At 33.8% G+C, this 16,095-nt stretch overlaps 1 protein-coding gene across 2 annotated transcripts in view; it reads left to right on the forward strand.

Annotated features, from left to right (window-relative positions):
- Positions 1 to 16,095, forward strand: part of LOC127856627 (uncharacterized) — a 146,005-nt gene that overhangs the window by 26,012 nt on the left and 103,898 nt on the right. For both annotated transcript variants that reach the window (XM_052392946.1, XM_052392947.1), the window contains exons 4-6: positions 7,732 to 7,807; positions 9,863 to 10,010; positions 12,205 to 12,354. In XM_052392946.1, coding sequence (XP_052248906.1) covers positions 7,732 to 7,807; positions 9,863 to 10,010; positions 12,205 to 12,354 — 374 coding nt within the window. The remainder of the gene's footprint in view (positions 1 to 7,731; positions 7,808 to 9,862; positions 10,011 to 12,204; positions 12,355 to 16,095) is intronic.

Consider the following 16,095-nt stretch of genomic DNA (forward strand, 5'->3'; position numbering starts at 1 on the left):
GAAAAAGGGCTGAGTTTTCTCATATGTTTTTATTGCTGATTCTTTTAGGGACTATATTAAACAATAGATGACATGCTACAACGATTGTTTTATTTCCATTAATTTATGATGACTCACTGTAAATTTTGTTGTTATGAGTCAGACAAAGTCTAACAAATGCAAACTGATAATCAAATTTGGTTTTACACAAAAATATACAAAATATACTTATTTATTATCACTTTTATATTGCATTGAAAGCCTAAATCTTAAAGAGAAATTTCCATAGTGGAGATCCAACCTGGGACCTCCTGATCACTAGGCCAACACCATATCCACAAGACTATCAGAATTACAGTGAAACCTGGCTATTAAGACCACCTGTGGGACTTTTTAATAGTGTTCTTAAAACTTAATAAGGTGGTCTTTAAATGCTGAGCTATGGTGAATTTGAATGGACATAAAATACAAATGGTAAATATTCAATGAACTTTAATCTGTTTGCTTGCAATGTAACAGTAATCAAATAAAAACATTGTGCAAAGATAGTTTTTCAAGTATTTTTGCCTTCATTCTGTTCATAACAGTCTAATATTAAGCTTTAATTTGAAGAAAAATCTGAACCTACAAAGAAAAAATAAGAACATTTAAAATTGGTTATGAAATTTAAAGTAAGCATTGCAGACGAAATTTAACATCTGACAGCAGTTTTTATTTTAAATCACTGATCCAGCCAACACAACAATGAATCCATATAAAATTATGGAACAAAAGGAGAACAACTTTTATGGAAAAAAAATTGTCACAACTTGGTCAATAGGTTAACAGCTGCATACACATCTAATAGAGCAGATAAATGTCCAAATAACAAATGAAAGAACGGGGCCAAAAAATGATGTTTTGGGGGTATGTAAAATTTTAGAAATTAGTAAACCTGCATCCTTCCAATGCCTTATAGATGGGGCAACTAACATTGAGATTTCCCACTGATGGGGTTAATTGATTGAATAAATATTAAATATCTTTTAAACACAACTTTTTCTGTTTCCGCTTATCCATTTTTAATAACAATATATTCCAGACCGGTTGGTTTTTATATCCATTAGAACATAACCATTAACTACATTATCCTAAATGTTAAATTATTTGCTGTCTTTAATGTTAATTATAATAGTGTGTACCAAACAATTACCAATTTACCCATCAAAGACTCGACTGTATTAGCTAATTATTAATCATGAATCAAGAGTTCAAAGGAAAAAACAAGGCCCGAAAATCTAATACCTTGCAGTTGATGCAAATACTGTTGTGGTTAATTTGGTAGCTATGGCTTCGTTCACAAAGCAGATCAAATAATCACCCTCAATCAAGTACAGCGGGAAAGTAATTGGTCGTTCGGCGGGCAATTTTTATAGCAATTTTGCCGATAAGCACTGAATGATCGTAGTGGTTGTAATAGCTGTTTACCGGGTTGTTAGCATGAGTAAGTGTAAAGACCATTGAAATGTAGAATTCAGTACTAAAAATTTGGGGTCGTGGTAGCGAGTTGGTTGTAATGACGGGCTGTTTGTATAGAGTTTTTACTGTATACATGTAGATATATTTTTGATAAGTAATAGCTTATCAAAGAGAAAAATAAGTTCGATTCAAATCATTGTAAAGTGCAAAGATGGTCATAATGACTCAGAAGGTTTTCATGTTTTTTAACTTTCTAAATTGTTTATAAAATATGACAGTTTTGTTATGAACCACATTTGAAACAAATTTATGATGCATTGCACGTAAAGGTTGCTTATATATTTAACAAGAAACAGGAAATTGTTTCTCAAAGCTATCAGGTAGGATAGTGACAGTGCTGCGATAACCCTAGAGATATATCGCCTTAATGTGAATTTAAAATTGTTGGGTAATATCATGTCTGTGCAGATTATATCATGTTATGGTATGCTATGTGTACCTTCCATTCCTAAACTGACAGTAAATATCCCTACCGACTATCTCTAGATTATTTAGTTGTTGACAGGCTGCAATTTTTTTAAACCAGGTGAAACATATACATAACCAAATGTAAGAACAAACCCCATTGTTTAAGCTGAGTGTCACAGTTAAGATAATTTTGTGACATGCTTCTTGAGACATTTTGGTGATGAGAATTTAAGTTAGTCTTTAAAGGGACCTTTTCACAGATTTTGGCATGTATTGAAGTTTGTCAATGAAATGCTTTATAATAATAAATGTAAACATTGGATCTAAAAAGCTCCTAAAAAACAAGAATGAAATTTAAGAAAGAAAAAAAGGTACCCTCAACAGGGCCCGAACCACTGACCCCTGGACTAAAAGTCTATCACTTAAACCACTTGGCCATCCGTGCTCATACAATGAGTGATGTATTGTATACTTTTTATAAGCAATGCTGGTTACAGTGTCTCTAAATATAATGACAACAACAGAACTCTCCAAATTATTTAATTGTTTTGCGTTGCAACGCTTGATAATTTTCAGGTTTTTAAATTGTCAAAAGATGCATTATGATGGATATTTAGGAGCATGGTAAATGTTCATTATAACTGTTTCCTCACAAAATATAATAACTACAATGAAAACTTGCAAATCTGAAACATTTTTTTTTATTTTGTCAATTTACAAAAATGTGAAAAGGTGACCCTTAAAATGGCATTTTTTAAAATTGTAAACCATTAGGACATACTAGTTGAACAACTTGCTGACATTGCTTATACTTGTAATTTCAAAATATTTAAACCCCACATACTTAACTTGACATATTGTCTTTAAAACATAGTTATTTGTAAATGACTAAAGACATGTTTTGTAAAAGATAAATTACTACAGACAACAGTTTGTAAAAGCTTACAGCTTAAAGGTAAATGACATCGGGCATTTGTTCATAAAAGGTAAATTTCGAAGACATTGTTTTTGAAAGGGAAAACGTACTGCAGAAGTAAATTACTTAAAATCATTGATGTGCACAAGGTGAATGACTTCAGAGATTGGTTTGACAATTGTATAAAATGACTTGAGACATGGGTTTTAACAAGTAAATGACTTAAGACATTTGTGTATGAAAGGTAAATGACTTTATTTTAAGACATTCATGTTCATTTTTTAACATCGCAATGACGGCGTTTTCAGACATCATGACTTATTTTTTTCAGCAACAATGCTCCAGTTTTTTATTTTCAATGTAGATATACAGTAGAAAAGCATTAAATGAAACTAAATTTTTGGTGTTTGGTAGATTATCATTTTTAAACAGCTTGGGGTCCTTTTTTCACTCATTGCTTCACCACTCGTATTGATTTATCAGACCTCTCTGAAACCAACAAATATCCTCTTTATAGAATAAAACAGAGGCATGTCAGGTGTTTTTAACATGGCATCAAATTATTTTGGTAGCTTTGTTAATTTAAGAATTGCTAGGGATTTGTGATCGTTTGTAAACTGTACATTGGTTGTAATCATTCTTTGAGACTTGTCTCAGTTTTATACAGTTTTAACGACTTGGAGAAATTTTCAAACTCCTGCGCTTTTCAATTTCATCTGAGTTGCACTTGGATGCATGTCTATTATACCTTAACAATGGAGTGTTAAAATTTTTCAGTAGTTAAAATAGAAATTGGCATTGAAAGTAGCATGTTGTGCAATATTTAGATTGCTTTGCTCATGAAAAAATCTTTTTATTATTTTGTTAGGGCAAATTAAGTGCCCATATAACATTCTTTTTTCTAGACATAGCATAATATTGACATTACATTGAATATAAGTGGAGTATTTCTTTAGCACATTTACTTTTTTATGGTTTTCCATGTCATTATCCTTTTTATACGCCCGTTTTTCAACGTATTATAAGATGACCCTTGGCGGCCGAGGCTGGCGGGCGGCGTCCACAGCAGTGTCCGCTCTCTTATTCAAATAGTTTTCATCTGATCTTCACCAAACTTGGTCAGAAGTTGTATCTAGACAATTCTAGGTCAAGTTAGAATATGGTTCATGCCGGATCAAAATCTAGGTCACTGGGTCACTTAGTGCATTTCAAGGATTTAGCATAGTGTCTGCTCTCTTATTAAAGTAGTTTTCATCCGATCTTCACCAAATATGGTCAGAAGTTGTGTCTCAATGATATCTAGGTCAAGTTCAAATATGGGTCATGCTGGGTCAAAAACTAGGTCACTAGGTTCTTGTACAATTGTGTGACCTCATATTTCACGAAGGGAATAAAATATGTTCAAAAATCTACATTGATTAAATGGGGGCAAAAATGTGTCCCAAGTAGTAAACATGTCACATACAAAGTGTTGTGTAATCTAATTCTACAATCCTAAGTTGTTAGATCTAAGTAATCTGTCTCTCTTATTTTATTGCGATCCCCGTCTAAATTGCCGATCCATTCTGTTGGAATGTAACTGTTAATAATGTTCCCTAAACATGCAATATATTTTTACAAAATACAAAATATGGTGAAAATGCCAGATTTTTAAACAGTTGGTACATTTATGGAGATGGATAAGTGTCTTATTTCATTATTTGTTTAGATACATTAGTTTTAATAGATTATGTTTCCAGATACATAATTATAATTTAAGAATGCAATTAGTTTGTACATGGCCTAATAAATACAAGAATCCTTTTTATATTTTAAGAAAACTTTTAAATAGTCAACATAATTAATAAAATATTGATATCATATCATTATGTACAATCTACATATACATTGAAGCATATTATTATTGAAGTGAAACAAATGACGCAGTGACCTGTAATGATCTAAATTGGTTAGATTTTAATTAGTGAAAATAAGCAGATTGATTTTTATATCTCTTAGTCACACGCTGACTTAAAATTTTAACTTGAAATTTGTTTGACCACACAAAATATATGACATATATATAAATATATATAAGGTCAAAAAGACACTAATTGTTAAACAAATATCATTTAACAATTGCACATATTGACAATATGGCTGCTAATGTCAGGGTGAATGCATGTTTGACAAAAAACTGTTTTTAATTGACCCTGCTCTTTGAAAAAGGGGTTTAATGCATGTGCGTAAAGTGTCATCCCATATTAGCCTGTGCAGTCCGCTTTCTGCCTAAACTGGTTTTTTGCTAAGAAGAGACTTTCTGTAAACCAAAAATACCATAAAAGTGGAAAGTGTCGTCCCTGATTAGCCTGCACAGACTGCACATGCTAATCTAGGATGACACTTTATGCCCATGCATTAAACCCCTTTTTCATGGAGCTGTGCCCAAATAAAATTGTAATCGTGCAATTAGCCTTTATACAAATTTATACTTGTTAAGAAATCTTAAAATAGTAAAGAACCATTTCATTTATTGTAAAAAAAATTGTAATATTTTGATTATTTATCCATTGTTATTTATCACTTACCAATTTATGCAAACCTGTTTATTTATATTTGTTGCTACAAACAGACCAACAACAATTGCTTGCAAAAATTCATATGGTGTAAAATCTGAATGGATGAGGAAAAAACTCACAAAAGTCAGCTTGTAAAATTTTATGTACGAATATTTGTGTCACGAATTAGCTTCAAATAAATTCTGCCAAGTTTCTGTTTACCATGATGTTTAATTTACTTTTTGGTGTCTGTTTTTTATTCCAATCACTACATCTGAAATAAAATTTTATTAAAAAATAAATAAGTTCATGTTGGCCTATTGGACATTTATGTCATTTTAATGCATTGTTCAGCATCTAATATGAGCTGATTCAGAAAGAGATCTCATGTTTTAAAGTAGGGAATGTGAAACTGTCTAATGTATGCACGCCAATGACAGTTGTGTTTTTTGTTAGTTTTGCATATAAATTCAAATGAGAAAATCTGCCAAGCAAAAACAGTGAGACATGCTGATGATGTCATGGCTGTCATCGCTTTATTGAGTTCACTGCTGTCTTTGTTTATCTAGTATTTGACCTCATTTCACTAATGGAATTCGGTGAAAATGTTGGATGACATAAATAAATTGAAAAATAATAAAGATTCTATGTTTTTATACCATTATATGTATTCTTATCTATTTAATTAGTTTTTATTGTTGTGTAACATTTGCTATCTGCATTAAATAAATAAAAAATATGGCATGAAATTAAATATTTTGACTATGATGGTTTTATCATGAAAAAAGAACTCTAACCTATGTAAAGGACTTATCTGAGAGAATAATTTCTTTAATTTACGAACAACAAGCATGTGCTGTTGCACAGATGCCATAAAAGAAATATTCAGAATACAATGTATTGTAAGGGAAACAATTATTGGGGAAATACCCAATTTGTAACAGAGTTATCTTTCTTTGGCTCTTTTATTTTTAGGGTGAATTAATATTGTAAGCATTGTTTATTATATTGTGATCAGAACAATTTCTTCAAGGTTTAACCAATGGTGGCCAATATAGGAATATGAAACTCTAGAGACATTTACCAGGGGAGAGATTCTTGTTATGTACTGCTATTTTGTTCTTTAACAACATGTTTCCTTATATCCTAGCTTGTCACAGAGAATATGCTCGCAATTGTTTTTATTTTACAAGTGACCAAATCTCTTGACAAAGACATGCAATCAGCATATTGTATTATATTACCGCATCTTACATTTTACCTGAAAAGATGGACTAGATAAGTATAGTTGAAATTTGACCAAGGGGATCTAGGATCCCACATAGTACCAGGCTTCTTATCGAAATATTGATTGTTTGTTTCGGCATGATATGACAATTGACCAAACCCAGGGTTGTTTGGAGCCTAGTGCTTAAAATACAGGTTTGGAAGCATAGTATATTGAATGTTTACAAAAGCAAGCCTGCCATAGGGACAGCATGAAGAACTAAAAGATGTATTTTCATATAATACGTTTTATTTCCATGATCTTTTGTGATGTCAGCAGTGACAAGATTGTAGCCATTTGCTAATCAGTCTTAAGCAACGCAGTCCAGATAATGTTTTTTTCAATTGAGCCACCCTTTGGGAAAATGGAGCTTAATGCATGTGTGTAAAGTGTCGTCCCGGATTGGAATGCTCAATTTTAATTATTGACAACACTTTTAGTCAAGACAGTATTTTCAGTTAGAAAAGACTTTCTTTAAACATTAATTTCCATAAAAGTGGAAAGTGTCGTTTCAAATCAGTCTGATGAGCGGACTGCACAGGCTTATCTGGGACAACCTTTTATGCTTAGCATGAAGTTCCGATTTCACATAATAAATGGGGCTTTATGAATGTTCGTAAAATATCGTCCCAGATTGGAATGTGCCTTCTAATGATGAACAACGCTTTCAGTCGAGACAGTATTTTCATTTAGAAAAGACTTTCTTTAAACACAAAATTTCATAAAAGCAGAATGTGTCGTTCCTAATCAGTCTGATTGTGGGACTGCACAGGCTAATTGGGACAACCTTTTACGGTATGTACATGCATAAAGTACGTTTTTTCCTGAGTGAGGTTCAATTGTAATATTATTAACCCTTTCCCACTCAGAAGAAAAGTGAAAATTGCTATGTGCAAACAGCATAAAACCAGAACAGCCTGCAAGTAACTCGCAGTCTGTTAAGGTTTTATGCTGTTTGCTGCTCATCAGTATCCAAGGGTTGGAAATGAAGCCTTTAAAACTGGAATTTAGTAAGAAAGGCCTTAAATTAAATGTTAATTAAAGGGACTTCAAATGCATCAAAATACGTATCTAAGTTATAAAGGATTCATGCATTTCATTTCCAGGAACCTGTGCGACGTCAGCAACGACAACGTGCTGAGTGTGGATGAGTTTGTACTGGCGATGTACCTCATACGCAAGGTGAGTTTGTACTGGCGATGTAGCTCGTACGCATGGTGAGTACTGGTGATGTACCTCAAACGCAAGGTGAGTTTGTACTGGCGATGTACCTCATATGCATGGTGAGTACTGGTGATGTACCTCATACACAAGGTGAGTTTGTACTAGCGATGTACCTCATATGCAAGGTGAGTTTGTACTAGCGATGTACCTCATATGCAAGATGAGTTTGTACTGGCGATGTACCTCATACACAAGGTGAGCGAGAGACAATAAGCTCATGTTAGTACTCCTAACTTAAGTAGTCGTTAGATGTACTTTGTATCATAAATACACCTACCTTAAAGTAACATTACTATTTAAAATCAACGAAAATTTTGTACAATTGTTCGTAAAATAAACTTAACCAATTAAACATCAGTGTTCCTTATGGCAATTGCTGAAATTTCAACGTCAGATGTGGTCTGGTAAAATAGATATTATTTTGTAGATACAAAATGCTTGTTTTTATTATTGTTTTGCATATCTATTCATACGACAAATGAACACTAAAATGGTGTTCATGTGTCGTATGAATAGATATATTCGTGGGAATTAATTGTGGCCACAAATAAATAAAAACATGCATTTTGTATGTACAAAAATCTATGTAATCATACCACATCTAGCGTTGAAATTTTGGCTATTGCTATAAGGAACACTGATTGTTAAGGTGTTAACTTTATTTTAAGAAATACTTAATGAAATTTTCCTTGATTTTGAGCGTTATAGTGACTTGAAGCAAGACACACTCCTTTTTAGCTCACCTGTCACGAAGTGACATTGTGAGCTTATGTGACCTTGTGATGTCCGGCGTCCGTATGTGCGTGTGTACGTGCGTGCGTGTGTCCGTCAACAATTTGTTTATGTAGACAGTAGAGGTCACAGTTTTCATCCAATCTTTATGAAATTTAATCAGAATGTTTATCTTGATAAAATCTGGGTTGGGAATGTATTTGGGTCATCTGGGGTCAAAAACTAGGTCACTAGGTCAAAAACTAGGTCACATAATAGGTCAAATAATAGAAAAACCTTGTGTAGACAATAGAGGTCGCAGTTTTCATCCAATCTTTATGAAATTTCGTCAGAATGTTTATCTTGATGAAATCTGGGTTTGGATTGTATTTGGGTCATCTGGGGTCAAAAACTAGGTCACTAGGTCAAATGAAAGAAAAACCGTCAACAATTTGTTTGTGAAGACAGTAGAGGTCACAGTTTTCATCCAATCTATGAAATTTGGTCAGAATGTTTATCTTGATGAAATCTGGGTTGGGATTGAATTTGGGTAATCTGGGGTCAAAAACTAGGTCACTAGGTCAAAAACTAGGTCACTAGGTCAAATAATAGAAAAACCTTGTATAGACAATAGAGGTCACAGTTTTCATCCAATCTTAATGAAATTTGGTCATAATGTTTATCTTGATGAAATCTGGGTTGGGATTGTATTTGGGTCATCTGGGGTCAAAAACTAGGTCACAAGGTCAAATAATAGAAAAACCTTGTGTAGACTATAGAGGTAACAGTTTTCATCCAATCTTTATAATATTTGATCAGAATGTTTATCTTGATGAAATCTGGGTTGGGATTGTATTTGGGTCACCTGGGGTCAAAAACTAGGTCACTAGGTCAAATAATAGAAAAACCTTGTGTAGACAATAGAGGTCACAGTATTCATCTAATCTTTATGAAATTTGGTCAGAATGTTTATCTTGATGAAATCTGGGTTGGGATTGTATTTGGTTAGTCAGGTGAGCGTTTCAGGGCCATCATGGCCCTCTTGTTTTATTGTGGTTTTTGTTTCTTTGCCAGTATCTATATTCACTTGTGTGATGCTTTTCAATATTTGTTAATCAATGCAATAAATATTGGTGTACACATATTTTTCCTCAATTGTCTTCATAGATGTTATGTACCATTATTCATAACAATAAACTTTCTGAAACAAATACACTGATATGTTGTATTTTAGACTGAATATGTTATATGCATATTAAATATCATGTTTACCATGGAGATAAAAAATTAAATATCAAAAAGGTGAGCGAGGGTCTGGCAGTTCCAAGAATCCTGCCCAAACATCTAGTCCCTTCCCCATTGGCTACATGCGATGTACCGGACATGTCGCCGCGGGAACGTTCAGCATACCAGAGTGTGTTCAGTAAAATATCAAAAGATACCATCAACGGTATGTGGGCAGTTCCCTGCAAATTTTTGTATCTGCTAAAAATGTGTAGTTGAGATTCAGCAGTTTTGTGTAGAGCCCTTGATGCATCCAGATTTTGAATAAGTTTTGTTTTTTAATTTGTAGCTCTTCAAATGTGAGATTTTTTGTCATATCATGTACTACTAATTTTGGTTGTTCTTGTTGTTTCTGCTACTTATCATCACAGCAAATAGAAGTCTAGAACATTTCCATTATTTCTGGCCGTCCTGTCAATTATAATTTACCATATATTATATATTAACATTCATTTTACTAGTGTAAGTGAAACAACTGTGGCCCTTATATCACATGTGCATGTTTTTATTTGTGTTGGCTTAGTAACTTGTTAGCTAGGCTGTTTTCGGAGAAAACCCGAGGTATTGTCATAGCCAGCTTGTTGTGTCTTTCCGCCGTCCGGCGTGCTAAAACCTTAACAATTTATCTAAAATCAAAGTGCTTCCACCTACGTTTTTGAAACTTTATATGTAGATGCACCTGGATGAGTTCTACACGCCACACCCATTTTTGGGTCACTAGGTCAAAGGTCAAGGTCACTGTGACCTCTTAAAAAAAAAAAAGATCTATTTTTTTTTATTCAAAACTGCACCCTCAGCCGAGCGTTGGCACCCATTATGCGGTGCTCTTGTTCCCAAGACATGTTAAGTAATGAGAACAAGATAATTAAAACTCATGACATAATTAACCAATAAGAAGACATTCAGTTCTCAAAGCATTGAAAAGCATGGTTTTTCTGCATCATGTAATTTGAACTTATGTTAGCTCCCCTTGTATAGCCATTCCAAAATAGTGTTTAACAACATGCATGCTGATTGACTGGTTTTGTCATAACCACTACTCATCATGCTGTTCCCACCAGTTATTATGCCCACCTTTGAAGAAGAGGGGGTACATTGTTTTGCACATGTCGGTCGGTCCGTCGGTCTGTCCACCAGATGGTTTCCGGATAACTCAAGAACGCTTAGGCCTAGGATCATGAAACTTCATAAGTACATTGATCATGACTGGCAGATGACCTCATTGATTTTCAGGTCAAAGGTCAAGGTCACAGTGACTCGAAATAGTAAAATGGTTTCCGGATGATAACTCGAGAATGCTTAGGCCTAGGATCATGAAACTTCATACTACATTGATCATGACTGGCAGATGACCCCTATAGATTTTCTGTTCACTAGGTCAAAGGTCAAGGTCACAGTGACTCGAAGTAGTTAAATGGTTTCCAGATGATAACTCAAGAATGCTTACGCCTAGGATCATGAAACTTCATAGGAACATTGATCATGACTGGCAGATGACCCCTATTAATTTTCAGGTCACTAGGTCAAAGGTAAAGCTCACAGTGACTTGAAACAGTAAAATGGTTTCCGGATGATAACTCAAGAATGCTTACGCCTAGGATCATGAAACTTCATAGGAACATTGACCATGACTGGCAGATGACCCCTATTGATTTTCAGGTCACTAGGTCAAAGGTCAAGGTAACAGTGACAAAAAAAATATTCACACATTGGCTGCCACTACAACTGACAGCCCATATGGGGGCATGCATGTTTTACAAACAGCTCTTGTTTATGTTGTGACAACAAAGCAGTAGGCAGTGTAAAAAAGTTGCTAGGTCGTAGTAAAGGAATAAAGAAAATGCAAATATCATATCAGTGCAACCAAAAGATCCCCCATTTCCTACAATGATGCGATATCTTTGAAAATTGCAATGGCTGCTTTCTAAATGTTGAATTTTTGCTGACCATGTTTATGATATTTATAACATGTCATAAACATTTATAAGAATGTAAACAATGCAATATATAATTATATATATTTTTTGGAAGTAATAACCCTTTCAAGTAATGCAGTTATTGTCCCCTACCGGTGAAACCGGAGGGGACTTATGGTTTGCACTCCGTCTGTCAGTCTGTCTGTCTGTCAGTCTGTCACACTTTTCTGGATCCTGCGATAACTTTAAAAGTTCTACATATTTTTTCATGAAACTTGAAAAATGGATGGATGGAAATATGGAGATTATGCACGTAATTTCATTTTGTTCCTATGTCAAAAATTCTGGCAACAAATAAAAAAAATAAAAATAAATAAATACTTACAATGGTGGAGTTTCACCGGTAGGGGACCATATTGCTTGGCAATCTCTTGTTTTGTTTAGCATTACAAGGGAGGCAACTCTTGTTGGAGTCTCAGCTACCACAGGAAGAGTTGTCTCATGTTTGGGACTTGTCGGACGTGAATCGGGACGGGCAGCTGGATAGAGTCGAGTGGAATGTAACCTGCCATCTTATTCGCTACCTCAAAAAAGGTACACTACAACTTTTAGTACTGTGTAAGTAACATTTTCGGTGATGAAGAATAAACATACTCTCTACCCCCCCCCCCCCCCCCCCTCCATATACAGCATAACATCACACCAAAATTTACCAAATTCAGTTAAACCAAAATAGCTCATAATAAGTTTTTACTTCCTTGGTTTAAGTAAGTTAATTCGGTATTGGAATACTCTGTGAGTCCTGACTTACTACAACCTCAGGCATGGAAAGACTCATAGACTTGGAAATACACACAATGATGTGACACATAATTCTGTGAATCATTCTTGGTTGATGATCATGATAATGTTGTTGTTTTTGGTGTTAATAATGATAACAATGACATTGATGATGATATGAACTTTATTATAATGATTTTAGATGTATGTGGTTTGAAATTCATAATGGTCTGTTGCACACATTAAAGCATAAAACATCAGTTTGCCGTCTGTAAAGCATAAAAGGTCAGTTTGCAGTATGTAAAGCACAAATAGTCAGTTTGCAGTCTGTAAATCATTAAAGGCTGTAAATCATATAAGGTCAATTTGCTGAATGTGAATCATGAAAGGTTACTCAGCAGTCTTGAGCATAAAAGGTTACTTTGCAATTTTCAAAGCATAAAAGGTAAGTTTTGCAGTCTGTCAAGCATAAAAGGTAGCTTTGAAATATCTAAAGCATTAACAGTCAGTTTGCTGAATGCAAAGCATGAAATGTCAGTTTGCAGACTGTAAAGCATAAAAGGTCTATTTACACTCTGAAAATCCTAATACATCAGTTTTCAGTCGGTATTTTAAACATCAAAGGTCACTTTGCAGTGGGTAAAGAATAAAATGTCAGTTTACAATCTGTAAAAATAAAAGGTAACTTTGCAGCCTGTATTGCATAAAAGGTCAGTTTGCAGTCTGTAAAGCATTAATTGTAAGTGTGCATTCTGTAAAACATAAATAGTGAGTTTAAAGCCAGTATAGCTTAAATGGTCAGTTTGCTATCTGTTAAACAGTAATGTCGGTTTGCAGTCTATTAATTATTAAAGGTCAGTTTGCAGCCTTTAAAGCATAACAGGTAAGTTTGAAGTCTGTAAAAGCACCATAGATCACTTTTCAGTCAATAGAGCAGAAAAGGTCTCTATGCGCTCTTAAAGACATTAAAAGTCTCTTTGCATTCTGTAGAAGCAGTTTGTTGATAAAGAAAGAACATCAGGTTAGCAAGGAAATTGTGTTTTATTCTGCAACATCACTCACTTAATAGCTGGGATCTATCCAAAAATCAGCCCTCTTGCAATTTTAGCTTGCTTTAAAGCTGCACTGGTTTTATCAAATTGTAACAAGTATCAGTATAAGCAATTTCATTTACATTCTTCTAGTGATAGTTTTAAGGTCTTTAACATTCGCATAGACCCTTTATGTGAGCTAATGGTTTTTAACCCATTTTGCAGGCGTCTGTGTACACAAACAACCTCAGAAAGGTGTATTATCCCTATGACACATAGTTTAATTATACTTATTATAACTAATTTTAAACTTGTTTAAATGTTGCGTTGTGTACCATACCACTAACCAAATATATCATTCTGCCAAAATTTAAATAGCTGCTATTGAAGATCACTATGGCATAATTACTATTTGTTTTTCTTTTAGTCTAAATGGTTTGTTAAGTATATGTCAGCAGTTTTCTCAATGAATAAAAGATATGTCAGTGTGAAAATAAATATTTACTCAAATTATTTTGCAATTATCCAATTATTTGTTTAGATACAATGGCCTGTCCTAAAACGTGAACATTATTATTGTAAAATATGTAATATGCCAACTGTGAATATTTGTATAACATAATAGAAATTGTGAATAAAAATGTAACATATTTTGGATTATAAACATTTAATGGAGTTCTGTTTTGTGATATTATAATATTATTATAATTAAACATTGGACAGAACTAAAAGTATGGTATGTTTATGCTAATTACGGAAATCATGCATGTTCACAATTTATTATTTTTTACAATTCTTTATTTGTTGCAGGGATAACCATGTTAGTTTAAACCTATTTATTTAAGCTCGATTGCATCGAAAGCCTTAGGCTTATATAAACGCTCTAGAGTCCGTTTCCTGGGCCTAGAACCAGTACTTGGTGTCTTTGGGGAAGATCTAAAGAATGCTCCCACGGTGGGGATTGAACCCGTGACCTCCCGGTCGCTAGGCGGACACCATATCCATTACACCACGGCGTTTAAGTTGTGAAGCTATTTTATTATTTTGCATAAATTATTAAGTTATACAAAAATGAGAAAAGTGTGAAAGGATAAAAAGTAATATTAAGTGTTGAAATATGCAAACAGTTTATAAAGAAATATTTATATATGCAATGCTCATTTTATTTACTGACAACGCGTGAATTTGGCTGGATGTCACATATTCAATAAAAGCAAATTCACTTTGATAACATGTGGATATTGAAAGCTATTGATTGACAATGTCAATTTCAACTTGTACAAATGTTTGATGTATCGGGCCAAGAGTCAATAATAACATTTCATCGATATTGTTATTACTCACTGAATGATTAGGCTTCCTAAAAAGAGCAAATAATCAAGCTATAGGGGGTATTGTACAATAAATTACCTTTTCTGAAGCAAATAAAATCCAGCTTGAAATTTTAGTTTACAATACATGCTCAGGCATGCACCAGTTTGGTACTAGAATGGAATTTAAGTTTTGGGAGTAAAAAATAAATGCTGGATTGATTTTTTTAGCTCATCTATTTTTTGAAAAAAAATTATGAGCTATTGTCATCACCTTGGCGTCGGCGTTGGCGTTGGCGTTGGCGTTGGCGTTGGCGTTGGCGTCGGCGTCCGGTTAAGTTTTGCGTTTAGGTCCACTTTTCTCAGAAAGTATCAATGCTATTGCATTCAAACTTGGTACACTTACTTACTATCATGAGGGGACTAGGCAGGCAAAGTTAGATAACTCTGGCGTGCATTTTGACAGAATTATGTGCCCTTTTTGTACTTAAAAAATTGCAAATTTTGGTTAAGTTTTGCGTTTAGTTCCACTTTTCTCAGTAAGTATCAATGCTATTGCATTCAAACTTGGTACACTTACTTACTATCATGAGGGGACTGGGCAGGCAAAGTTAGATAACTCTGGCATGCATTTTGACAGAATTATGTGCCCTTTTTATACTTAGAAAATTGACAATTTTGGTTAAGTTTTGTGTTTAGGTCCATTTTATTCCTTAAGCATCAAAGCTATTGCTTTCATACTTGCAACACTTACTAACTATCATAAGGGGACTGTGCAGGCAAAGTAATGTAACTCTGACTGGCATTTTGACAGAATTATGTGCCCTTTTTATACTTAGAAAATTGAAAATTTGATTAAGTTTTGTGTTTAGGTCCACTTTATTCCTACAGTATCAAAGCTATTGCTTTCATACTTGCAAGATTTATGAACTATCATAAGGGGACGGTGCAGGCAAAGTTATGTAACTCTGACTGGCATTTGGACGGAATTATGGGCCCTTTATACTTAGAAAATTGAAAATTTGGTTAAGATTTATGTTTTGGTCACTTTACCCCTAAAGTATCATAGATATTGCTTTCATACTTGGAACACTCACAAACTATCATAAGGGTACAGTAAAAGGACAAGTTGCATAACTCTGGTTGTCATTGTTACGGAATTATGGCCCTTTTTTGACTTAGTAACTTTTAATATATGGTTAAATTTTGTGTTT

The sequence above is a fragment of the Dreissena polymorpha genome, chromosome 13 (genome assembly GCF_020536995.1).
Source record: "Dreissena polymorpha isolate Duluth1 chromosome 13, UMN_Dpol_1.0, whole genome shotgun sequence".
Lineage (NCBI taxonomy): Eukaryota > Metazoa > Mollusca > Bivalvia > Myida > Dreissenidae > Dreissena > Dreissena polymorpha.